Source organism: Periplaneta americana, chromosome 4 (assembly GCF_040183065.1).
Source record: "Periplaneta americana isolate PAMFEO1 chromosome 4, P.americana_PAMFEO1_priV1, whole genome shotgun sequence".
Classification (NCBI taxonomy): Eukaryota; Metazoa; Arthropoda; class Insecta; order Blattodea; family Blattidae; genus Periplaneta; species Periplaneta americana.
This window is the reverse complement of record NC_091120.1, coordinates 159,463,160-159,490,374: the sequence shown is the minus strand read 5'-3', so window position 1 is coordinate 159,490,374 and position 27,215 is coordinate 159,463,160. Positions and strand designations below refer to the sequence as shown.

General features: G+C 35.6%; 2 protein-coding genes across 4 annotated transcripts in view; one reads left to right on the top strand and one right to left on the bottom strand.

Moving 5' to 3' along the window:
* Nucleotides 1-20,942, top strand: part of LOC138698364 (cytosol aminopeptidase-like) — a 34,698-nt gene extending 13,756 nt beyond the window's left edge. Inside the window, exons 5-10 of one of the 2 annotated variants that reach the window (XM_069824221.1) lie at nucleotides 6,178-6,358; nucleotides 9,669-9,815; nucleotides 12,220-12,414; nucleotides 14,035-14,184; nucleotides 17,385-17,461; nucleotides 20,351-20,942. In XM_069824221.1, coding sequence (XP_069680322.1) covers nucleotides 6,178-6,358; nucleotides 9,669-9,815; nucleotides 12,220-12,414; nucleotides 14,035-14,184; nucleotides 17,385-17,461; nucleotides 20,351-20,524 — 924 coding nt within the window. In that variant the 3' untranslated portion in view covers nucleotides 20,525-20,942. The remainder of the gene's footprint in view (nucleotides 1-6,177; nucleotides 6,359-9,668; nucleotides 9,816-12,219; nucleotides 12,415-14,034; nucleotides 14,185-17,384; nucleotides 17,462-20,350) is intronic. The other variant, XM_069824222.1, reaches the window with a different exon arrangement.
* noi (splicing factor 3a subunit 3 noi) overlaps nucleotides 1-27,215 on the bottom strand; it is a 130,752-nt gene that overhangs the window by 45,093 nt on the left and 58,444 nt on the right. The window lies entirely within an intron of this gene.

The following is a 27,215-nucleotide window of genomic DNA, read 5'->3' as shown; positions in this document are numbered from 1 at the left end:
ATTCAGGCCCCCTTATAACCCCCCTTTTAAATAATGTATTTTGAATGCCATATAGCCTAAAATCTAAGTTACAACGAACTTAATTTATATTCCAATTTTCATCGAAATCCGTTCAGCCATTATCGCGTGAAAAGGTAACAAACATACAGACAGACAGACAGACATACAAACAAAAATTTCAAATAAGCGATTTTCGGTTTCAGGGTGGTAAATTATATTTGTTAGGACCAATTATTTTTGGAAAACCGAAAATTACCAGAAAAATTTCGGCTACAGATTTATTATTAGTATAGATTATTATTATTATTATTATTATTATTATTATTATTATTATTATTATTATTATTATTATTATTATTATTATTATTATTATTATTATTATTTTCTCTACATCTGTCTCATAATCTAACAAAGAAATAACTGCTGTCCGAGACACAAATTCTTGATGTGGAGTATATGTAAAAATCGATAATTAAAGAAGTTATAATTGCCAAGTGTGTTTATATGGGTTTGCTTTTCCGTTCGAACCCTAGACAAAGATCCTGAATCATGACTAAAGACCGTTTTCTTAGTCCAACAACATTGGAATGAGCATAAGTGTGCACGGGATATACATTACGTCACGTGTCCTTCAATAGACACTTTGCTCACAAACACAAGTAACATGCACAACAGGGTCACTTTAAACAGTTTCCTTACTCCTAAACAAGTACAGTATACTTCAGTTTAGCAACGTTTATATTATGCACTACTAGTTGAAATAAAGGTGCCTAAAACAAGTACGAAAGTACTGGTACAGAAGTGGATAGAGGAATTCGGAAGACAGTATGTCCGTGTAAGTTACGACATAACTGTGTGTAATTTATGTAAAACTGACATAATCTGCTCTAAAAGATATTTACAGCAGCTCTGTAGTAAAAAAAACATATAAATCATTTGAAATTAATAGAAAGAAGTGAGTCTGACGATCTACCTTCAACTAGTAATTAAGTGCCAGCGGACGAATTTAGCGGAGATCTGCATGAAATGATGGTACATACCAACATTCCTTTCAACAGTGTTGAGGACAAGCACTGTAAGCATTTTGTTGGAAAGTACATTTGTACACAAGTGCAGCACTGTTTTTAGTTCCAGGGCACTCAATAAAAGAATTGTATTCCACTGGATACCATCCCATTGTGGAATCCTGGGAAACGAGAATGCGGATGCTTTAGCAAAGAAGGGCAGCACTGCTACTTACAGACCTATTACTAAATCTACGTATTACTCTGTGAAGAGATTTATTAAATCTACATACTTAGACTTCAACAAACAAAATTTGATAACTCAATCCCAAGGGAAAAAATGGAACTCTCTGGATCAAAATCCACAGTTAATTCCCGATTTTCCACGAAAATCGTCTGTAGCTGCATTTAGATTGGCAACAGGCCATGATTGTTTGGCCAAACACCTGCATAGAATTGTAATATATCACTCCCCTAACTGCACATTGTGCAACTCAAACCAAGAAATGGATTCGGAACACCTCAAAATCTGTGCTTCAGTGGCTGGTCATGATAATATCTTTGAAAAATATTGGAGTGCAAGAGGTCAAATGACTTTATTGTCAAACGCCTGGCATTAGAAAACAACAGTACTAGGACATCATTTTGTTTTTACTATCTTTTCCAATATTAACCTAATTATACCTTTGGATTAACGATTTAGAACCGGAAACACTCTTTGCTACCCCCTTTCACGACCAGAGTTTGACGACACTAGTGTAAAATACAATACAAATAACTTTACTAGGTATAGGACGGAAGAAAAGTAGTGCATCCATTTACGTAAACTAGAAATTGTTACGATTTTGAGTTTGATCATTTTCGTTAGGTATTTATTTAATGAAAATACAGTACTACAGTATTAACAGTAAGTATTTTTACTCACTAACTGAACTATCCAAGCGGACGTATTTATTATGCTATATATAGTACACTGTCTACAGCACATTTGTATAGGCTACAATATTTACAGTGCATTTAAATTTTAAAAATAATCAAAATATGGATATTTAAACAAATTATTGAAAATGGTGGTCATTCATTTCGTCACAGTTTCAGTTCTTTTGTGCACATTATAAAAAACGTTTTCAAGCATGTCTTCTGAAAATGAATGTATGGTTTCTTGAATGTAAATATTTAATTCTTCTATTGTTGTAGGATGTTTAGCAAACAAAACTGTTTCACAATAATCCCAAAGAAATGATGCAAAGCACTCAAATCAGACGACATGGGGGAGTCATAATTCTGTACCTACTCTATAACAATGTACCTTACGTACTGTCAATTCAATCTTCACTTCTGCCCGATCCGCAGAGATAAATAATTTACTCAGATATATTATCTACTGTCCGTCCATGTGGTTATGTAGGAGGGTCTTAGAAAGGGGAAAAATCACGTGACACTTAACAAGGCCATTTTATTTAAAGTATTTTAAATAGTTGTACAGTAGCATGCAAATTAATCCGAACACGACATATTTTTACATTTTCTGTCATTGTTGACCTCACAGCTGCTCATACCGCTTTAATTGACATCTGTAGTACGTGTAATTCCATTGTTGAAGGTCTGTCATTATTTTTTTTTTATAATATGTGACATTTTGCCTGTCGTTTTGTACTTATAAGCATTTCAGTTGTGTTGAAGACTTAATACTGCAATCCTGTGTACATTCTGTCGTCTTCACAAATGGATACAACTCCACGAAAACGGTCTAAAATTATAACCTTAGCAGAGCATTCTTCTATGACACAGAGGCAAATTGCTGCAGAATGTCACATCGGTTTGGCTACTGTTAATTCGATCATAAAACGATACAGGGAGACTGGATCCATCACACCCCAGAAAAAAAGGAAACTGTGGCCTGAAAAGGAAGACTTCACCTGCAGATGATCGTTTAATTGTCAGGAAAAGTAAATTAAATCCTAGACTAACTGCTGTCGACTTAACCCGCAAGTTAATGGCTACCACTGGGGCGAATATTCACGTCACAACAGTGCGGCGCAGGCTTTTGGAAGCTGGACGAAGGGCTCGTAAGCCTATTAAAAAGCAACTGCTAACCCTTGTTATGTGCAAAAAACGCTTAATGTGGACAAAATTACATCAACACTGGATAGTGAATGACTGGAAGAATGTACTTTTTTCCGATGAGTCTCATTTCGAGGTCCACGGCCACCGTGTTTCTTACGTACGGAAAGGATCTGAAAAAGTAACAGCAGCTCATCTCCAACAAGCACCCAAATGCCCCCCTAAAGTAATGTTTTGGGGTTGTTTTACACATGAAGGGCCTGGAGCATTAATACCTATCAAGGGAATGATGAATTCTGACAAATATATTCACTTTTTGGAAACCAGAATCGTACCCAAGCTGCAAAAATCATTTCCGGATGGCAGAGGTGTGTTCCAACAAGACCTGGCACCATGCCACACGTCTCGAAAAACTACAGAATTCTTCAACAAGAAGAATATTGAGGTACTCCCCTGGCCAGGCAACTCACCCGACATCAACCCCATTGAGAACTTGTGGTCAATTTGCAAAAGAAGAATGCAAAAAATGGATTGTTCTACGAAGGAGAAGATGATTTCTACCCTCATTGGTGTACGGTTTCGCGATGAAGAAATTAAGAATATTTGTGGGAAATTAGTGGAATCCATGCCAAATTGTCTCAGAGTTGTTATTAGGAACAAGGGAGGCCACATAGATTACTGAGGTATGTGTTAGATCCTTTTTTTTTTATCCCGTTTGAGTGTTTTTGCATAAGTAATTACGTTGTTCGGATTAATTTGCACACTACTGTATAATATTACGTAGAAGTCCAATTCCTAACAGCAAATGTTTTCAGGAAGGAGCTAAGACAGCCCAGCCACTAGCCTTTAAAGATGGGCCAGCAGAAACGGGTGGGGGAAACCGGGATGCGACGTAACTAAACAGATGCGAAAATATGATTCAATAATGAATGCTCTTTCTTCACTGGAAAATGTGATCATATTTCTGGAACGTATTACACTCACCCACTCTGTACTGTTTACTATGACCGTAAGACGACTTTGACTGCATATGTGGCCTTGGGTGTGTGTGGAAGTTTGCTACTAGGAGGGGTGGGAGTGAAGTACATTAAAAAAACTCAGGTACAATAAAAATTGAAGTAAAAATAAAATGATGTCCCTGTAGTACCGGTATTTCAAGTTAAATTCTACAATAAAAATAATCGCAATATTGGCTTAAACATTTCATTCAGGTTAGTACTTGTGTTACAGTTGTATCGATGATTTAAGTTAAAATTTTACAACAAAGATTATCTTAATATGGGCTTAAACATTGCATTAAGAGTGGTATCTATGAAACAGGAACATTTTAAGTTAACATTTTACTCCAAAGATTATTATAATATAGACTTAAATATGTTAACAGTAGTGCCTCTGATACAGTAACAATTTAAGTTAAAATTTCACATTAAGGATTGTTGTAATATAGGCTTAAACATTTCATTAAGAGTAGTACCCCACTCTTGAAATCACTCGTCACTTCGTCAAGTCATTTCTCTCACTACACAAACTCGGTAAGGTACACGTACCAAATAACGCCACCTTAACACTTCAGTCACTCTTGCTCCGGAAATAAGTTATGCACAAACACGAAAATTATGAAATAGAAACTGTAATCTTATCTTTACAAAATAGCACAATGAAAATGGATATATTATATACCGAACAAGAATTAGAACTCAAATAGGAAAACTTTGTAAACTTCCGTTATTAGGAACAGTTTGTCCAATTAACGCCACCTATTTTCTAGTAACCTATATACTTATAATTGTTAATGAATTATTTTTCCTAAGCAACACAAATTGAACTAAGCGACTAAATTTGAGTTTCTGTTAAAAAACGATACAAAATCACTCAATACTAATGAAAGATTCTTGTTCTGAAACTGAAACACCAGATGGATTAGGAAAATATGTTTTCCAGTGACTACTTACTTAAAAAAAGAGACAATGTGACACAGTAGAAAGTTATTAAACACAAAAGCATTTACCTTAGTTTAATATGAATGTTTTCCAATAAGTAAAACAAAAAAATTAAGTTATGTAAAATAAAAAAAAAATAAGAGTTCGATAAGCAATTGAACCAATATCATCACTGCACATTCTGAACATTTGTAAGTTGAAAGCTTAGTGTTTTTCCTGATGTTTTCACACTGATGCTGTACTGTCTGCCTTAGTACTAACATAACCTAAAATTTTGTCTGTAGACCTTTAACGCCACATGGCGTTAAAGCGCTACTGAGTACTTGATAACATGACATGCCTGTTTCTCTAACATTTTCAAATTTTATAGATAGCAAATACTTTCTATACATAGAAGAATGTTTAAGGATCACGAAAATATATAGTTTAACATAGTTTTTTTTGCTCAACACACAAAATAAAATATTGCCTCTTACCTTGATATAAGAACAGCTATTCACTATCAACACACAACAGGAAAATGATGGAATATGTCACTCGTAAATGTGAGCGGACAGCTAGTAACTCATTTCATCACTAGATTGCAAACGAATGCAGGCTACAGTAGTGCACTACCGAAAACTTGTGTCGTTAACGAATTTTAATAGGCTGGCGTTAAAGGTATACATGCCGTTATTTGGCTCAGGGACCTTACTCATTTAACGTCAGAGAGTAATGGCTAAGTTTCCGGTCTCTATTCATGACCAACACCGTATATTAGCTACATTTATACAGCATTGATATAATTGAAGACCTCCCCAGAATAAGGATGTAACCAACAAAACTGTAATTTATGTTTCCGGAGAAAAGAAAATAATTCCAGGAGAATATTTCATTAGACCTATATTTACTATCACAACCAATTGACCAAACAAGGATATAAGTTCATTAATCCATTTCACGTAATAATTATTGTTATAAATTGATGCTTTAAATTTACTTTTTCCACCTGCATTACATATTTCAAGAATCTGATGTTACATCCTTTTTCCGGGGATGTCTTCAATTGTCAAGATATCCACGTTGCAGCTGGAATAAACATATTACTTCAATGGATAAGACACTCATGAAATATAATTTTTCGAAATGTGAGTTTATTTATTCAAACTCGAAAAAATTATACTTTTCAGGCTGCTGTTGAGGCTCTTTGTCCCTGCGGCGTGGGAGTGGAGGTGAGAGATAAAGATTGGATTGAGTCAAAAAAACTGAATGCGTTTCTGGCTGTGGCTAAAGGGTCTTCTGAGCCACCAATATTTTTGGAGCTAGGCTACTGTGGTGGCCAACAAGACGAAAGACCTATTGTTCTTGTAGGTAAGTATGAGAATAATCTCGAAATTTATATTGAAGTATTTATGTAGGCCTATCAGCATTTTAGGCATCTATAAATTATTCAGTTTCAAAATTAAATTCTAAGAACACAATTATTTAGTCTGGTGCTCATAATAACACTGAAAATTTTTCACATGTGCATAGGTATTCTATTTGTATGAGTAGAGGAAATTTTATTGTAAAATACCGGTACCTATTATCACGAGTTGATATGAAGGATTTCTTCTGTTTATACTTTATACTCCTGTATTTTGAAATTTATTAGACGTAAACATTTGTAATAGCCATATGTTTCCAACAAAGCACATATTCCATTCTTTGGATTTATTATATCTTGTTTAGAGTGATAGGACATCTCTTGGAATATTTCAGATTACACTACAGCACAATGGCGTTCATTAGAAATTCCATTCAATTTCTATACCATTTTTAGAGGAATCCAAGAAACATGAAAAGGTCAAAATTAATTATTTCTGAAAAAAAAAAAAAAAGGAATATGATTGGAGTACATTCCAACTCCATTTTGTCATTTTCCCTTGTTTTTGATATTTTATCTCATAATGATTAGTACACATATAATTATTTGTAATAAATTATTATCGTAACGTTGATATATTAAAATTATGCAAATGAAATATTAAACATAACTAAAAAACAAAACAAAACAAAATCGAAATAAAACGTTACTTTCAAATTTTTATTTAACAAATTACTATCGAATGAGGTAAATAAATAAGATTTATTAAAATATAATTTAAAAAATGTACAATATCTTAACTACAAAGTTGAGTGGAAAATAAACATCAATGGATACCAACAAGGCACGGTGATAGGGTTTTCAGTATGTTCTTTTGTTTACTCACAAAAGTTCCCTTCAAAAGATAAAAATTTACCGATATTTCTAATGGACACCAATGTACATTATATGTTATCCCCAATGACAGATACAATATAATGATATTACCCAAGTATCCTCCGTAGCAAAAACTAAGTTGAGGCTGTGGGCCAGTTTGCGAGTATGACGGTGACAATTGTAATGATTATTATGGAAGATATACTGGAATGATGGCAAAGGAACCTAGAATATCTCACGAAATTCTATACCAAACATCCCCTTTCTTCATCACAAATTAAACTTTAACATTTCGAAATTTTTACCCGAGTCCCACGCATGAAAGCCTAAAATTATCTGATTAGTATAACTACCGGTAAAGTACATATTCGGTAACAAAGGAACTCTTTTCATTCCAGCCTGAAAAGTATTACAGATTTAAATTTTAATTAACCCAGATAAGACTGACGTCCTATATATAGGACACCGGACGTTTTATTTTTTTAACATTGCTGTGTAAGATTTTCGTAGTCGGCAATCATGATACCATAATCCTTATGTGTTATAAATTGCCTCCAATTTTTTTATAATGTTCAGTCTGTCATAGTCATTGTAGTTTAACATATTTGTGTGAGTCATGGCTGTGGAGCAGAACATGTTGTTCTCGAAGTCGGTATATATCACATGCTATAGATATAATGCTTTTGATATTGATAGGGCATACTCGTATGATGTACTTCGTATATAGTAATTCATAATTAGATTCAATTTTTTATTTAGTGGTATGCCATATCATGGTAAAGTTAGGCGTACTACATGTAGTACGTCAGTCATAAAAGATGACATTTCGTGAGACTGATGGTACTCATGTTATTATAGGGGGTTTTCACTAAATGAAGCCTTACAAATGATTCAGGACGACCAAGTTGCTATACCTAAGTGCAATAACATTTCCATCACCATTTTATCACCAAAAAATACGTGTGGTAACGTAACTGATGAGGATTGTGGTGATGAAAATAACCCTACAATTGACAATATGCCTGGTAGTCAGTTGCGAGCTGAGACAGAAGTAACCCTCAACACACAAGGAGAGGGAATGGATGATTATGATGACGAAAGTCATAATGGTGATGATGAACATAGTAAAGGCGATGGTGAGAATGGCAGTAGAAATACTAGCCTAGTGATTCAGCAACCGATATACAGATGAAGAGAAAGAATAATAAATTTCAATTGGGAAGAAGTTGACATACAGCAGGGAAATACTATATTTTTCAATTTTCGTGCACACAGTTTCAAGATACTCTTGAAATTTGAAGAAGAAAATATCAGTGAAATAGCCCAATATCATATATTAGTACAACAAAAATATGGGTGGACCAAAACATCAAGCTGTACAAAACATCTATTAGAAGCAAGAAATTGTACTTTAGTCTGCATTGACGTAGCAGAACAAAATGCATGGCAGCTATACAAGATAAACTCCAACGAAAAACTCGATCATCTTGCATTTCGTGAACGTCTTGTCTTATCTGTTCTCGAATCCACTGCTCGACATGTACAGTCAAGCGGTAGACCAGCGGTCGTCAACTCACTGCACTCTCGGGCTATCGTCTCTTACCCGCAGGTGCATTTGTGGCTGCTGGCGGGTATCTATCTACCTAATCCTGCTGCACTTACCCTTTACCCATTTCAGCGAATGCTGACGACCACTGCGGTAGACCATCTCATCTAACACTGAGCAAAAAGATTCAAGGTTTGATGGAAGTAATCATTTTGTGGTATCTCAAGAAAAACAAACTCGATGCAGACAGTGTCACACAGACAACAATAATATGAATGAAGTGTGATGTTGGTGTACATGTAAAATGTTTTATCACGTATCACACACCATAAACATTCTCGAAAAATACAATAATCTTATTGTGTGTGAGTGATATTATAATTTTGTGTTAATTTGATGTATTGTTAAGCTAAACAATTTATATATTAGTGCTAAAACGACTTATGTCATATAATGATTTTGCATGGGGATATGACTGACGTCCTATATATAGGACACTGAAAATCTCGGATACTATCAACATAAAAAATTTAAAAACAGCTTTGTTATGTTATATCAATTACAATTAAATAATTCATACAAAAAATCTTATTTTTTTAAACAAAAAATAATTCAGTCTTATCTGGGTTAAAAACAATCCAGAATCAACAACTAACAGGTTAAAAACTATTATTTCATTTAATTATAGATAGCCTACCGATATATTTTCACTTCGAATGAAATGTTGATTAATAATGTTAATTGAGAAATTAAATTATATTATTTTTCACTGAAACTTAAGTCACTTTATTTATTTTTATAGATACTCGCATTTTGGTTGAGTAGAAGTGAAATACAACTAGATAGATTTTGTCATTCAAATTAACCTCCTTTACGTTTCAATTGTAATACAGGAAAGGGGATTACATATGATTCCGGAGGGTTATGCCTAAAGAAGTGCAAACAAATGTCAGAATTCAAAGGGGATATGGCAGGGGCTGCAGTTATTGTTGCTACTATGAAAGCAATTGCCTCTCTGACTCTTCCAATAAACGTGCAAGGTTAGTATGTCATAAATAAATATTTCTTCGTACATTTTACATCATAAGTCACTTATCTAACGTCTATTTCAAACTACAGGAAATTTTCAGAAAGTGATGAGAAGACGACATAGCGGTACTGGATTGATATCCGAATGAGAAAAGCTTGAGAAGCCAAAGCCTTCAAAACCGTGTTTCCAAACACAAAACTCACAGGTTCTAGAATTCCTGCGGGTATTGGTTTCATCACGAGAGTAGGCAAAGAAAGTGTAATCGATCAAATGAAACCGTTATCAAGAGTTCCTCTTCAACCCAAGTTCTCTTTCCTTGCATTTCTTCTTGATGGAACACGCCTCATTTCTCGTGAAAAACAACAACTGAATAGACTACAGTGGACTATAGTGGACTTTATGTTGTCGACAGGCAGCTGGATACATTAAGAACATTGATTGATTCTTGATGGAACCATATACGATCTCAAAAGTTATACGTGTTGCCAACTGGACGGAAATTCCGTCAAAACTGACGGAATTTCAACGTAGCGGACGGGAAAAGAATGGCTTTGACGGGTGACGGATTTTGTGGAGGAAATTACGATTTGCATCGCTTTTTTATTTTTTTTAAACTACTATCGTCTTTAATTCTTTAATTTTTTATAGAAATTTTACTTTTTCTGTGAACAGCCCAGCGAGTGCCGTACCATATTAAGGAATCACCTGTTTCACATATCCTCGTAATTAAGTCAAAGGTTGAAGAATTATTATTTTAATCAAGATTGGTAAATAAGCTGTGTTAAAATTTGCTTTTTATTTATATATAAATATGTTGAGTGGATCTTATTTACTTTTTTTTTTAATTTTGACGGATTCTGACGGATTTCAGATGTTAAACTGACGGGGATACAATTTATGTGTTGGCAACACTGGACACTGGTAACTTTCAAAACTTTTCTGTTTTACAGATTTCAACCAAATTTTCACAGCACGTTCCCATTGAAATTGTACTGAAATACTGAGTATTTGAAAGTAATTGAAAGTAATACATTTTTAGTATTTTTGGCTGGTGCGCTGTACACACAGTTACGGTGTGTTCTAGAGGTGGACACTTCGGTGAAATTGACGTCAACACCTTCCTTTAAAAACTATAATAGGCCTACACTATTTTTATCTCAAAAACATTAATTGCACAGTTGAAATAGTGTTATAGCCTACTTACTTGTACTAGGGAACTTAATTAACATACAATGCCACAAAATTTTCGTATTACTACATAATTTAATTTTGTTCTTTGAAACTGATTTGTTGTAGTGTAATTTATTTACTTCGTATAACAAAAAAAAAAAATATGTTACGCGACAGCCCATGGAGGATCAAGGCCTATTAACCGACTGCTAGCTTCATGTTCATATGCTTGAGCAGAGGTGAAAGCTCGCCCAACCGGTATAGGGATAACGTGTGATTACAGCGATGATCCCCTCAGACGTTATAGCTGGCTTGAGTAACCGGATTTCGCGACTCATTGCAGCTCCCTAAATTCATGATGGTGAGTGAAAACTCGTCCCATACGTTAGCCGAAATTTCATGAGAAAAAATTTTCTCCTATGAAGACACGAAGTAGTGCTCATTCTGTATCTCCAGTCCAAGGCCTCAGGCAGGACTATTCACGTCGTATATCTTAGAGAATTAAAGTAAGCAATAATTAAGAACTGGAGAAAGTTTTATTATCTATATCATCCTTCAATTTGTGAATACTTTGCCGGTAGTGATGTACGTGAAGTGCCTAGCTTTTACGTTGCGTGAAATTAATTGTGGTGGGTTAGGAAATTGAATACATTTGATGAAGGATCGTCGGATCTCGGTCACTTAGTCACTCGTAATGAGTGCACCTCTGCACGTTAGTGTGTTGGACATTGTGCCACTGTCACACATCTGTGACACAGTGCATGAGGGTTGGTCACTAAAGGGAAACTAAAAGGTGAGGTTTAAACTGAGAGGATTCAATCCGGCATCGGAATTGGAATCCGGTGTAGCTTAGTGGATAGAGCGTCATCACGTAGAGCTGAAAACCCTGGTTCGAATCCCGGTGCTGGAGAGAATTTTTCTCCACTCCACCGATCCTTCATCATATGATAACGCAGAATTCCTGCATGGAAATATCATATGTACTTCGGTGCATCGCTGTAATATGAATACATTTGGATAGCTGTTGTTACGTTATTATTGTTATGTAATGTGTTCTCCTAAGCGAAGGTCTTGTGTTATGTTAACTTTGTGTCGGAAGAATCTCGTCATACATCCGATCGATAAAAGATAAAAAAAAAAATCGGCTAACATTAAATCTCCGATATGGAAATAAAAACCTCCGTAGCTTTAAATTCCATGTTTATAAACCTTTCTTTGTCTATTTACAAAATTTTTATATGCAGCTCTCATTCCATTGTGCGAAAATATGCCTAGCGGAATGTCGATGAAGCCAGGAGACATACTCTTTGCACACAATGGAGCGTCCATACAAGTGGAGGACACTTCTAATGAAGGGCGCATAATTCTGGCTGACGCTTTGGGGTATGCTCGAGAAGCGCACAAACCTCGTCTCATGATAGATGTTGCCACACTTTCAAGTAAGTATACTGTATGTGTTTCATAAAGAAATCTGTTCACAAATATCGTACATATATATTAATACAAAACAGTAAAACATTCAATTTTATATCTATTAACTTCGTAGTGCCATAAGGCAGTGTACAGGTACCAACATTACATACTCTATATTATTCTAATTTCATTTCAGTAATTTGGCATACCGCTGGATAACATCCATAGTATTTATTAAAACGACAAATTTTCTAATAGTATCACAGCAATTTTCTTCATTTATATATCACAAAATCTGCAGATACTTAATTTTCTATAATATTGGAATTAATATGTAACAGTAATGAGTATTTTTTATAGCTTACAAAATTTTCATTTTTCCATTATATTCAAAAAATGAAAAGGGGCCATAATTGGTGACCTTCTCTTAATACGCTACTTTTTTTGAGGAAGAAGGACGCACAGTTATTGTTTGAGGAGTGTATAGCTCGTGAGGGCAAGCATTTGGACGATATCTTTAAAATAAAGTGAAGTCAAAATGGCAAACATTCTTCTGTAAGATGGTAAAATAAAATTTTGAATAAGATCTATGCAGGGGCGAATGCTAGTCACGAAAGTTAGGCTTGCTCTTTTATTCATAGGGGAAGATGGAGGATATAATAATTCATAATTAATAAAAACAATCAGACCCACATAAATAATTTAGTTTATAATTATGAAATCATTATGAGTCATGGATCATATTCGCTTATCAGATGTAGAAGTTCGATATAATATAACAAACATGGCCAACAAAACAGTTTATTTAGTTTTTTCGACCCTGCCGACCAATGCACATTGTTGTATTGAGCTGCACTGAACGAGCGCACATATTCTCTATAATGTCTGTCTTCTCTTGAACAGTCCTTCGGGAAAATGAATTTAATAATAAGGTTTCAATGACACACAATTCCGAACTCATTGCAATACTTCACATTAATGTTTAAGAATTAATAATACATGCAGCAGCTAACACATGCATTCCGCTCATACAATTACATTGCACTCGCAAATCACAACACATTCCCGCTGTCGATACTGATCTGTGTAACGTTAAATAATCGTTGGTGTAGCTCTCGGACCAGAGCTTCAAACAACACATAACAGAAGCATGTGCGCCTAGGACGGACTAAGGAGGAAGGCACTTGCGCGCATCATATTCTCGCTGTTTCAACGTCTTTCCTGTAGTTCCGAGAAACGAGCAAGCGTTGCGATACTTGCGGTGTGCAACCTGCGGATGGTATTATACCTATACAATATTCCAAAAATCAAAATAAATTTTAATGTACGTAACGCCATTTTGAGAAATACACATTCTACGAAAATATTGGGCTTGCGCAGCAAGCATAGCATGCCCTGAGAAATCGCCCATGGATCTATGTTCCTCTCGTTATTTATCTTTCTAATCGGGGAGATTATATTACCGGACCCTTACTTTCATGGTAGATATCAGAGCAAATAGACAATTCTGGTAATGTGAAATTTGTGACTTTGTGATCGTCAATAATTTTACGAATCTTTGTTTAATACACAGTGGTTACTTGTTGCCAAAAAGTATAATAGCAAAGTATCTATGCCTTTTGAATAACGTTAACTTTTAATTTCAGTGGGAATGAGGTCAGCCCTGGGAGGAGCCGCATCGGGTGTCTATACAAATAACCATGACTTGTGGAGAGAAATCAACAAGGCAGGCTCCATAACAGGCGATCGTGTCTGGCGATTTCCTCTCTGGCACCATTTCACTAAGAAAGTCACATGTAAGTAACAGAGTCTCATAATGCGAAGAAATAGTCACGTATTCCAAAACAACGGATTACAGAATATCTAGTAGTTACTACGAGGGCTATTCATAAAGTAACTTCCGTTTATTTTTCACAAACCTGTGAATGACGTTACAGGATTGGGTTACAATACGTTTGAAAGTATACACTCTAATTTATTTTTCCACATAGTTTCTAGTCACATTGAGACACTTGTCGTAGCGTTTGACGAGCTTTGAAATTCCGCAATTGTAGAATTCGGCCGCCTGCGACTGAAGCCAACCTACGACGCTGGTTTTCAACTCTTCGTCATCGTCAAAGCGCTTCGAGCCAAGCAACGTCTTCATGTGCATGAAGAGATGATAATCGCTAGGCGCAAAATCTGGGCTACAGGGAGGATGATCCAATACTTTCCCGTTGAACTCTTGTAGCTTGGTCGCAGTACGACGCGCTGTATGCGGCCGGGCGTTGTCATGCAGGAAAATCACTCTAGGGTTCAACATGTCACGACGTTTGTTTTGAATGGCCCTTTTCAAGTTTGTTAATGTGTTACAGTAACGCTCAGCGTTAATTGTGGCATTCCTCTCCAAGAACTCCACTAGCAAAATTCCTTTTGTGTCCCAGAAGACAGTTGCCATGAGTTTCGTCGTGGAAAGTGTTTGGCGACACTTTGTGGGTTTCTTTCGGCGAGTGAGTATGGCCCCACTGCATTGATCGAAGCTTTGTTTCTGTATTCACATACCGCACCCAAGTCTCATCTCCTGTCACAATCTGATCGAGAAAAGCATCACATTTTGCGCCTAGCGATTACCATCTCTTCACGCACATGAAGACGTGGCTTGGCTCGAAGCGCTTTGACGATGACGAAGAGTTGAAAACCAGCGTCGTAGGTTGGCTTCAGTCGCAGGCGGCCGAATTCTACAATTGCGGAATTTCAAAGCTCGTCAAACGCTACGACAAGTGTCTCAATGTGACTGGAAACTATGTGGAAAAATAAATTAGAGTGTATACTTTCAAACGTATTGTAACCCAATTCTGTAACGTCATTCACAAGTTTGTAAAAAATAAACGGAAGTTACTTTATGAATAGTCCTCGTATCTTAGCCATCGTTGACAATGTAGTGATTACCATGCTCGCCGTTATACCGTTACTAAGGGTGATTGATTTTTATGGAGCAATAAATACGTGGCATGGCTTCGTTGGGAAGGTAAATAGATTTAAGACCTTCAAAGAACTGAAAGTCAGGAAAAATTACCGGTCGGCTATTCCTCAGCCCACTAAATCCCTGCTTTACAGACAGACGTCTTTGAGGGCGGCGACGAAATTGAGACTGTAAAGCCTGGTTTTTCTGAACCGACGCAAGCGACATGCGAGGTGCGAGGCTCGCACAAATCCAGACAACACGAGAGATAGTGAGTGATTTCTATAACTGTGAGATGCGCACCCCGCAACTATAGAAACCACTATCTCCCGTGTAGTCCGGATTTGTGCGAGGCGGGCTTCGCACCTCACACGTCGCTTGCGCCTGTTCAAAAAAAAAAACAAGGCTTAAGGTGTCTCGTGGGACCTCAGAATTCACCAACAGAAAACTCAGGAAACAATGGGTTGCAATAGACCTTCAAAAGAAAATAAAAGAAAATCTCCATTATTAGGATAAAAAAAAACCATTCTTTTCAGTCAGGTCTCTTGTTCATTCGCTCGTTGATTAATTTATCCATTCGTCAGTCTAATCACTTTAATATTTTAATCTTTATTTCGACTTTCAATTAGGCGTTCACAAGAAGACATTGCGCCATGCTAATCACATGATCGCAAAGTCCTGAAATTTGTCAATATTTAATGTTTTTCACAGTTTCTAATGAAATTAAACTATGAAAATACGTTGACTAAGTTATTAATTAATCTATTATACAGAGTGCTCATCAGGAACTTTCAACATTAACACATACAGTTCAAGGGAATCAATTGTATACAGGTAATACTATGCATGTAAATTATTGTAAAACTCACTAATTTTTCAGTCCAGTGCACTTGAACAAGGGCGCCTCTTGTAGCACGAAGTACCATGTCCAGTCTGTACTCGATTTCACGCCATATAACGTGGAGCATATATATATATATATGTATGTATATAGGGGAGAGTCTGGTAGTATCGGACGTCGGGTAATATCGGACAGTGCGTTTCTTTCATCTACCACCATATGGTAGTACCTGAATGACATGGTTACGTTTCTCTATGCGACATCACAGAAACGTAACCATGTCAATCAGGTACTATCATCGTATGGTAGATGAAAGAAACTCACTGTCCGATATTACCCGCTGTCCGATACTACCCGACTCTCCCCTATATATATATATATATATATATATATATATATATATATATATATATATATAGTGACAAAGTGTATGGCATTTCTTATGGCAAATCTCCTATGCTGTTAACTCTTGTAGAGTATATTTTATCTTTGATGTATCCCCACAAAAAGAAATCTTGCGGGGTAATATCGGGAGAACGCGGAGGTCAAGGAAAGGACCATCACGCCCTATCCATCGATTTGAGAATGTCTCATTTAGATAATCTCGGACGTCACAACTCCAACGTGGCAGGGCACCATTTTTATGGAAAATTATTGTTGATTGCATGTGTGTTGCCTGTGGTACAGTGAAAAGCATAAGCATGTTCAACTAAATTTCCCCAGTGACAGTACTCTCAGTGAAGAAAACAGCCCAGTAATGTGACTGTCTAGAAGACCACACTAAACAATTTTTGGACTACCACGACATGTTCTTGGATTTTCGTAGCTCCAAATTCGCACATTGTAGCAAATAACTTCTTCCAAACAATCTCCGCACATTTTCAATTACCTCTTCCGGGATATCGGGATTCTCGACTCCGTATCCTTTCAACACACTACTGTTGGTCAAAAGCTTACTACACACTCATTGATAGTAGAGCCTACTACGAAATTACTACATGAACTTTGAGTCTCCGATTATTTTCCGACCATAATCACAGCTACATATCCTGGCATTAAATTAAAAATAAACTTTCGAAAGTCAGAAGTCAACGGTAGACACGCTATATTATGTATTTACTTATTAAGGCATATTTACTAATTATTTATTTACATACCTATTATTAATTTATGTGTCGGACTGTAAGCGCTAATTATGTTGTTTATATGTTTAGATATAACAAATGCTGATGTTACGAATACTGGAATGGGCCCTGGAGGTAGTCCCTGTAGAGCAGCAGCATTTCTGAAGGTAAATTTAACACAAAACATTTCAATTGGTCTAACTTCCATCATATTTTTTCTTATAAATATTAATGTTGCATGAATTGCACTCATTTTTGTAGGTTTTATGGTTTTTAAATCCGATTGCTCAATCGCATCGAATACAGTTTTAATTCTTACGGCATTTTTCTTTTTTCTCTCGTATTGCTTAATATACAGCCCGGTTGCGATAAAATCTTTAGCAAGGATTCCTCCAAAATGGAAAGTGAAGATGTGGGTCCCATGTCATAGATTTACGGCACGTAAAAGAACTCTTTGCGTAGCAACTTTTGTGAGAGAGAATGACTTGATCGTCAATTCTCGCCATTGGAAAATAATAATATTACCGATATGCTCACAAGCAAAACAAAGAAGCATCAGTTGCAAGATGGCGTCATCTCTACATGAGTATACCATCGCTGTGTTGGTTCAAGCATTGATGCACACTTTGTCCCGGGGTGGTAACAATGCATGCATGACTTATCACCAAAGAGAGCAGATGGGGTACGTTATCAGTGGACACAAGTTTACTATACCGAGATCTTTGATTACGTCACGAGGTGGGGGAAGGGGTCTTACCTACAAGGTACAGTCCTTGTGCGCGCAGAGCTCTCTGATGTTACACGTGCTGTCTTAGATAGTTTTCAATACCTATGCATTTCCTGGCGTATTTGAATTTCCTGTTTTCTGCATATTCTACTTTATTGGTCCTTCTACACTATTTCCTGTATTCATTTTTTTTCCTATCGCAGTCCTAATTAGTTCTATTTGTGTTTACCGTAAGTGCAAAGCTTTTGTTTGCCTTTACATTATAACATAGTTTACGATATGCCGAAAGAAAAGAAGCCTCGGCATGTACAATTGCAGCGATTTGTTGAGGAGTTCGGATCGCAGCACTTTCCTACAGATAGTGAAAAACTTACATGCATGGTATGTAAAGTCGATTTACTGGGGAAGACGAGACATCATGTACAAAAACACTACAACTCTAAAAGACACAAGGAATGCTTTAAGTTGTTGAATTCGAAAAAAGTCGAAGCTATTCCCACGAGTTCAAATGTGGAATGTGATTTTTATCAATACTTGTGCCACATGTTCGTTAGGGCAAATATTCCATTTAAAAAACTGGAACACCCATGTGTCAGATCATTTTTGCAAAAATATACAGGTAGAACACTACCCCAACAATTTACTCTGCGTACGGGTTATTTAGCAAAATATTATGAAGATGTCTTACATGAAATTAGAGAAACCTTAAAAGATGAAAAATTGTGGATATCTATAGACGAAACGACATTTATTGCAAACAGATCTGTCGCTAATGTTATTGTTGGGGCACTTCAAACTGAAGGTGTGGGCAAAAAGTTTCTATTGACATTCGAAGAGCTATAGAAAGTAAATCATGTTACCATTGCAGCTCTGTTTGAAAAATCAATGCGATTATTGTGGTCTGAAGAAATGAAAGCAGAAAATCTTAATGAAGTACGTATATTGTCGTGCACTGTAACAAATGCAGTCATGAAGAAGAGCAAAGTAATACAAAGTAAAATACTATGTTTTCTATGTTGTTGTATTTATATACAATATATTGTTCTTATGTAGCTACATTATTATCATGTAACACAGAACTATGTATGTTGTAATTAAATGTACAATATAAACAATAGGTTATTTAATATTATAAAGTGAAATTACTGAATAGTAAAGATAATTTGCTGCAGGAACTGTACTCTAGTCGTCGTTATTGTAGCGACACGATGACATTCACCCCCTCCCTTCCTCGCTCCCTAATACATTGCGATATAGTGCATGTAGCAGTTAACTCAACGGTTTACGTACACCAAATGCTCTCTCTGCTCATCACCTCTGACTATCTGGGCTATCATATCGTTCCCTTTACCCTGTCTGTTCGGATAAAATCGCCAACCTGTTGCACATTTTCGTCCATGACAATCTCCACTGACCGACCGTCTCAATGTTCAGTACTTGTCGACCTTCAAAGAACTTCTGCACCCAATTGAGATAGTTTGACATGACAGACAGTGCTCACTATAAATGGGCAGCATGTCTTTATGAGTACCCTTTGTTGCCAGATCTTTTTCCCAGAAAAAATAGCACCATGAATCCGTGCAGAGATGTAGCCATCTTGCAACTAATGCTTCGTTGTTTCACTTGTGCAGCTTATGTGCACAACGATCGTCTTGACATCTGGATAATACTGTCATTTAGCGATGAAAGCTGCAGGTACCTGTTCATAAATGTAGATCGCTGCTTAGATTTGTGGATAACGCGTGCGCTTCTCGACTAAGAGGTCCGAGATTCGATTCCCGGCGTGAGCAATGGAAGAAATTTATCTTCCGTCCATGAGACTGGGTGCATTTCCTTTGTCTTGTGAATTTTCTACTATGATGACTCTGCGGTGGCCTTGTGCCATGCTAATCCCATAACCAGGGAGGTCTCCACTTGTGAGATATCTACTGTGTGATTCAGTGATGATTCTCCCTCCCCTACCCGCAGTGATGTGTAAGACGAAAACGAGGAAGGTTCAAACTACTAAGAAAAAAATACTGTGAGGTGTTGATACTCTGGCGAATATTCCGATACTTGTCTGGGAGGGGGAATTCATTCAGAATAGTTATTGTTTAGGTCTAAGATATAACCCTTTAGTTTCAAATACAATGTCAGCACGTTACATCGCAGCTATTCCTTACTTTCAATGTGATTGTGCAATTTTAACCAAATACCCAATCTTGAACTTACAATAGGTTTTAATACAATTTACGAGTAGCCTATATGAGTTGGAATATAATATCTACACTTTTTATTTTTTTCTCCCATCAATTTAGTAAACATATATTTGTTCTTAAATTATTTCCAGGAGTTTGTGCCATGTGGAGACTGGGTGCACTTGGACATCACTAGCTGTGGAATGGAGTGCCATTCAGCAGATTATCCCTATCTCAAAATGAGAAGAATGACTGGACGTCCAACTCGAACTCTCATTCAGTTCCTGTACCAAATAGCTTGTCCTCCGGACCCGAAAGTGAAATAAACATACATATATCCTAATGCCATGATATATGATGACTAACTCAATTATATTAAATACGTTTTTATAAAGACCTGTGCATAATTTTAAAGATTCCTTCAGGATTAAATGATCCCACTGGCTCATTAAACATTTTGGAAAAAAATATATTTGCGAGAATCTTCAGTGCAGTCATTTTTAGTGTGTTATATGATCAGACAATTCGAAATGAAACGAATTGTGTGAAGTTAAACTATTGAACTGTGGACAAGAGATAGGCTATGTTATAACTCGGATTTATATATAAAATAAACATCAATATAAAACAATTCTCAATTTTCTCTCTGTTACCTCCTTTGAAGCATGTAGGATACGAGAAATTGTTCCAGAATCCTTTAAATGCATTTAATTACAAACAAAATACCAAAGTTCATAAAAGACACAAAAACATATTTTAATTTTATTTCAGCTCTCAAATGTCAGCCGGAATGCAACTCTATAGTCGCACAGCTTTAGGGCACCAAATGCAGCATTTTGTTCGCAACGATTTTTTGCGAGGCAAAACGTTGCACTTCGATGCATTTGTTGCAGAAAGATAACCTTTGTGAGGAATTTTGAATCGCAATGCTATCGTTAAGGAAGAAGAAAGAGTAAGCTGTGAATCATGATTCTTGATATGTGGACTCTTCAAGTTACTTTTATTATGTCTACATATTGTATTTCGTAATAACGTGACAAATAACGTATGTCTGTGTTCAAAATTACTTATGTTTTTAAGAACTATTAAGCTTTGCTTTTTCCAACAGTTTTCACCTCTGGAATCGTTAGTAGTTTCTATGCTTTTTATGATATAAAATTTAGATCGTTTTAAATAAGAATGTCTAACAATAAGATAAATAAAGAAATAACATTATCGTATCATAAAATCTATGTGAATCATAAATACTGACATTTTTAATAAAATTATGGTATTATCATGAAATAATACTATCTGCAGTTATCATATCTTCAGTTATTTTGAAAATTAATGAGATTTCACAGCATTGTTTATCCTTAAGGGGAGAGGATGGTATTTTTTGGTGAAAAATGAGTATATTTAAAAAAAAAATTCTTTAAAATACTCTGTGATATGTGTGGAATGCATAGCATAACATTTTGTGGGTATTTGTGCCCTTATCGGATGTTGAGTCGCCATTTTTAAACTTCCTGCGTTATGGATTTTTAAATCACTCGCCACTTTTATTGTTGTTTCCGGTAAATTAGATTTTCAAAGAAAAAATATTTTTCTTTAAAATACCCTTTGATATGTGTGGAATGCATTGCATAACATTTTGTAGGTATTTTTGCCCTTATCGGATGGTGAGACGTCATTTTTAAACTTCCTGCGCTATGGAATTTTAAATCACACGCCCATTTTTATCGGTTTCCAGTAACTTCATTTTTTTTACTACATTGCCAGACAAAAATGGATATAATTTCTGAACTATTAAAGATACATGCATGAAATTTAGAACACACATTCTTTAGACTATTAGGAAACTCTTCTCTGTAACAGAATTTTGTTAATTGATTTCATTTTAAAAATACGTCCGTTTCTTTGCAAGAAAGGAAATCAGGAAATTGTTATTAAATTTGAATTGTTTATTTTACAAGCGTAGGAACTAATATCACAATTCTGTTATAGACAGTTTGTAGAACATGCTCTTGCAAATACATTGCAAAACACTGTTTCAATCTATCTTTAAAAACGGTTTAGATATATCGGTTTTAGTACAATCCTGCATTGGGTATATTTTTTTTCAAATTTGGGCCCCCAAATAATTTTTTCAAAATATTTTTATTTGGTTGAGTTGCCACAGCTATGAGCTCTATACCTAGAAAAAATTAATATTTTACACCAAATACGAAAAAAGTTTTAAAAAATACCATCCTCTCCCCTTAAGTGTGATTTTTCGGTATTAAAAGAATATGCGAAATGTTTGAAACCTTAATTATATTCGCAAAAGCAAAATTCTCACGAAGATAATCCAGAAAATGAATGACATTTAACGGCGAAATTTTGCAAACTCTCATATTTCAACGAAATAATTTCACAGTCACGAAATTAACTTAATATCGAAAATCTACACTGTTCTCATGAAATCCTACTACATGATTTATATAAAAAAAAACTGGGAGTATGAGATGCGGTTAGTGCGTGAAAAATAGATCCATATTAAAAACAACTCGGAGCGTTATGTGAACAGCAGTTTTCACAACTTCTCAAGCAGCAAGAAAAGAATTACGAATTTTTCAGCAAGATGACACAATAGCATCCACATCGATGCATTCAAGGGAAACTCTATGTGAAATGTTTGACGACAGATTAATATGGCCCGCTCGATCTCCAGATTTGTCGATGCGTGACTTTTACCTACGTTGTAGGAAAGGTAAATGTATCCCCTTCACACGCCACGAGGGCGAATGGGAGAATTTATTTATTTATTTATTCATTCTGGTGTAGTTAAGGCCATCAGGCCTTCTCTTCCACAACACCAGGAATACAAATACAATAATAGAAATAAACAGAAAAAAATACACTATAATATACAAAGTAAAGCTACACAAGAAATAAAGAGAGAGAAAAAAACACTATAAACAAAGTAAAGCCACACAAAAATATACACAGGTTGCAGTCACACAAACTTTAAATGAGTGATTATCATAATTAATTCTATCCTAACTAATTAACTAACATAAACAAGAAACTTGCAATTTTAATCTAGAGTAAACAAGAAAAAGAAAGAAAAACACAAATCAATACTTCTAGCAATACCTAAAAAACATTAACTAAGACAAAATTTTCCAATTTAATTTTGAATTGTGATAAAGTCCGGCAGTCCCTGACATCATTAGGTAACGAATTCCAGAGGCAAGGTATTTCTACAGTATAGGAAGATGAGTATAAAGACGTTCTATAATGAGGGATAGAAGGTAGAGATGCATACTTCCGTGATCTCGGCACTAGAATGAGGTCATATTATGGTCGACAGCTCGACACCACGTCCAATCGCTTTTTATCCTCGGGTAAGACTCATTACTCAACTTTGCAGGAAGTTGAGTGGTCATCAAGTTTTGATAACAAGAAAAATTCCGTCACCACCCGGGATTGAGCCAGAGACTTTCCTGTATGCAGTCAGTTGCTATACCAACTGAGTTTCCCGACCGCCACCTATGGGGTATCCTCAAATAAAAAGTGTACAAATATATCCCGCGAACTCTGGAGACTCTCAAGAATGAAATAATACTGCTAATACGCCACAATATTAGTGAGGATTAGCTCCAGAGAGTGCCCCAGAACTTCGTACGTCGCTGCAACAACATATGCATTTAACGTAATGGAGAATAATTTGAACGACTGCTCTGATATTCAGGTAAGATTGTCTTTATTTCCTTAAATAATTACTCGAAACTCACTTGCCAGACTTTAGTGCCTTGAAATAGCATGCTGCGAAATTTGACGATCTTCTTGCCAGACTACCTATAGAGCCGAGAGACAGCAGGAATGACGTTCCCTTACTTACAGTCCAGCCGGTCGCTCTCCGGCCCTGACGTTTCTTGTGACCGAGGGAGACAGTGTTGCCGATACGTATAGACAGAATGAAAACTGTCACGCGCACGCCGACCGATTTTTGTGGAGCGGAATAAAAACTAATTCGAACGGTAGGCATGCCTATAAATCATTTTACATATAACTTAGATCACATCCTTCGTTAATGTATACAGCTAGCGCAGATCACAAAAAAAAAAAAAAAAAAAAAAAAGCTAATGCGAACGCGTATGTAAATCATTTTACACAAACGTAGATCGCATCTTTCGTTAATATACGCAGCTAAATAATTATAACAGAATAAAAACTAATGCGAACGCGTATGTAAATTATACATAGGCCTACAGTATATCACTGCATGACTATGGGAATAATGAAAGTGTATCATATGAAAAAGACTCTACTTTCTTTAGAATCTGTTAATACTCAAGTGGAAAGACGGCACACATTTAACGGTTGTTTTTCCCACCTTCAAGGCGTCACAAATTTTATCTACCACTTTCGTAACAGGGAGAAGAGGTTCTCCATTGTCTCGCTCCTTCTGAAAATATTCACACAATCTGCATATATAAATTCATGACTTTGGCTTTTAAAAGAGCCGATTTTTTTCTTTTTTCGATTCTGACGAACCACTGGCCATATTACTATATCAATAATAAAGTTTACAGGCACCGTAAATCGCTCAAGCACAAAACAACACAACTACTTCACCTGTACTATAACACAAAGAACTAACGATTCGTTCGCCACGTGCTTCGCATAAAAAAGAAGTGGCAACATCGCGCTAAATACATCACACGCTCACAGCTGGTTGGTTCTAGCAGACAACTTTAATCTCTAGTGCCCGCCTCTCTCCCAGCATTACAAACTGCGATTGAATTAATCTTCGTATATCAGAACTGAAGTCTTGTAACAGCAAATTACAACAGAATTAAAAACATTCCTTTAAACTGAACCAGAGTGTTTTAAGGTTAAAATTTAGCAGAATAGTTTCATTCACAGTGGAATTTCGAGGTTCTTTTCAAAACTTCAAAACGCCACAGGTTGGCAATGCTGGTCACTACCTTTCTCTCTCGTTCCCTCTTCTCTTTCCAAGAGCCGGAGACTGGCCGGCTGTAGTTTAGGTTTGAGTCACTTTGTATTTCTAAGTATTCCCTGATTCCAGAGTTTGGCATTAACGTATTTTCAGTGGTTACTTAAGCTCAATTTGCAGTGAATTTCATAGACTAATTCTCAAGCTAGATACGTTCATTGCTCAGTTGGATATTCGGTTTCTCCTCGTCTTTCTCTATTTCTTCAGTGTCTTCATATCATAATCCCACAGTCTTCGAAAACTAACTATTTTTAAAAGAAACGTTAAATAAAATTATCAGTTATTCAAGGTTTGCTCTTTCAATTTTACTTTATGCGTTTTAATGTCTGTTCGATCATAATATTGTATAAATCATCGCTAAAGTGAACAATGATACTTATAATGATCAAAACGTTAAGAAACACTAAGCAATGGTGTCCGTCCATTCCCTTTGTCTCCATTCAATAAAATTATTAAATGTGGATAAACAAAACTTCTGTAAAATCCAATTATAGAAGATGACTCGATTTACTACATTACCATTCAAAAATAAATTCATGGACTATAGACACTTTGTAAGATTTCAATTTTTTTTTTTTTTTTTTTTTTTTTTTTTTCCAGCTATATGGAAGAGGTTTTGAAACACTTGTTTGTTGGTTTGTTGCAAAATGCTACAGACATTTATTTGCAGGACGTTCTTAAGCTATTCAGTTTCATTTGTTTCTCGTGATCTAAAGTTATAAGTCAATTGTTTAAATCAATAAAATGAAATACTTGAAATATTTTCTTTCCATATATAGCAACAAAAATAAATCAATTTTTCTAAAATTACAAAAAAAAAAAAAAAAATGGTGGCTGGTAGAAAAATTCTGACTTCATTTTCGTAATCAGCAGATGTCATTACATAAGAGACAGCAGAAATTGTACATTTAACAAAATCATTATTGACCAATGTTATTATTACTAAATTAGTCTTGATTGCTTCCCCTGTTTCGGAAACCGCGCTACGCCATGGTGAACACGTATTTGCCGACATATATTTTATTCATTCTTCTACAAGTATTGCATTAAGAAACTATGAGTGAAATATTTATTTCTCTCAGCCAACAGAGATATGCGAATGAGAAACTCATTTCCATACAGACAGTACGGTATACTAAAATGACTACCAATTCTCAACAAAATGTAATTTCTTAGATAAAATTTAAATTACACACAAGTTATAGTGTTGATAAAGTTAGTATCACCAGCGAATAGGGATTATAAAGAATGGACACTGAGTGAATTTGCCTGTGTTTTGTTCCTCTGTGCGCCAGCGTTTAGTTCTACTTTCAAGCGCTAGAGGTTAGTGTAATCGAGCATAGGCTAAGATAATAATTGAGAATAGAGTTGAGACACAGGATTCAAACATCGCCTACCTTATTGCATAATCCAGTAACGCTTTGCTTCAAATTAATTCAAGTTAACAGCTTTTCCTTATTTCTCAGTGACGAACTAGTTGTAATAATAATTTTTTATATTTCAGATATAATAAATTATGTTATAAAATAATATAATACATTATAAAATTAAGTATCAAATTCATTTAATATTTGTATATAATATAATATAGGTATAGGGGAGAGTCGGGTAGTATCGGACATCGGGTAATATCGGGCAGTGAGTTTCTTTCATCTACCACACGATGATAGTACCTGATAGACATGGTTACGTATCTGTGATGTCGCATAGAGAAACATAACCATGTCATTCAGGTACTACCATATCGTAGTAGATGAAAGAAACGCACTGTCCGATACTACCCGATGTCCGATACTACCCGACTCTTCCCTATGGTTTTACTTCTCGTAAGAGTTTCGTTTTTCCATTTTCAGTGCTATCAAATCATTACATATTTTAATTGTTGTTGGGGTCAACGTCTCAATACTCATTATAAAGGAACTCTAGAGTCTAGACATTACAGTTAATGACGTATTTATTATTTTATGGATCCAATTTATTTTATTTGAGTACATAATGTACCTAGATGTATTAATTATATGTGTTATATTTCC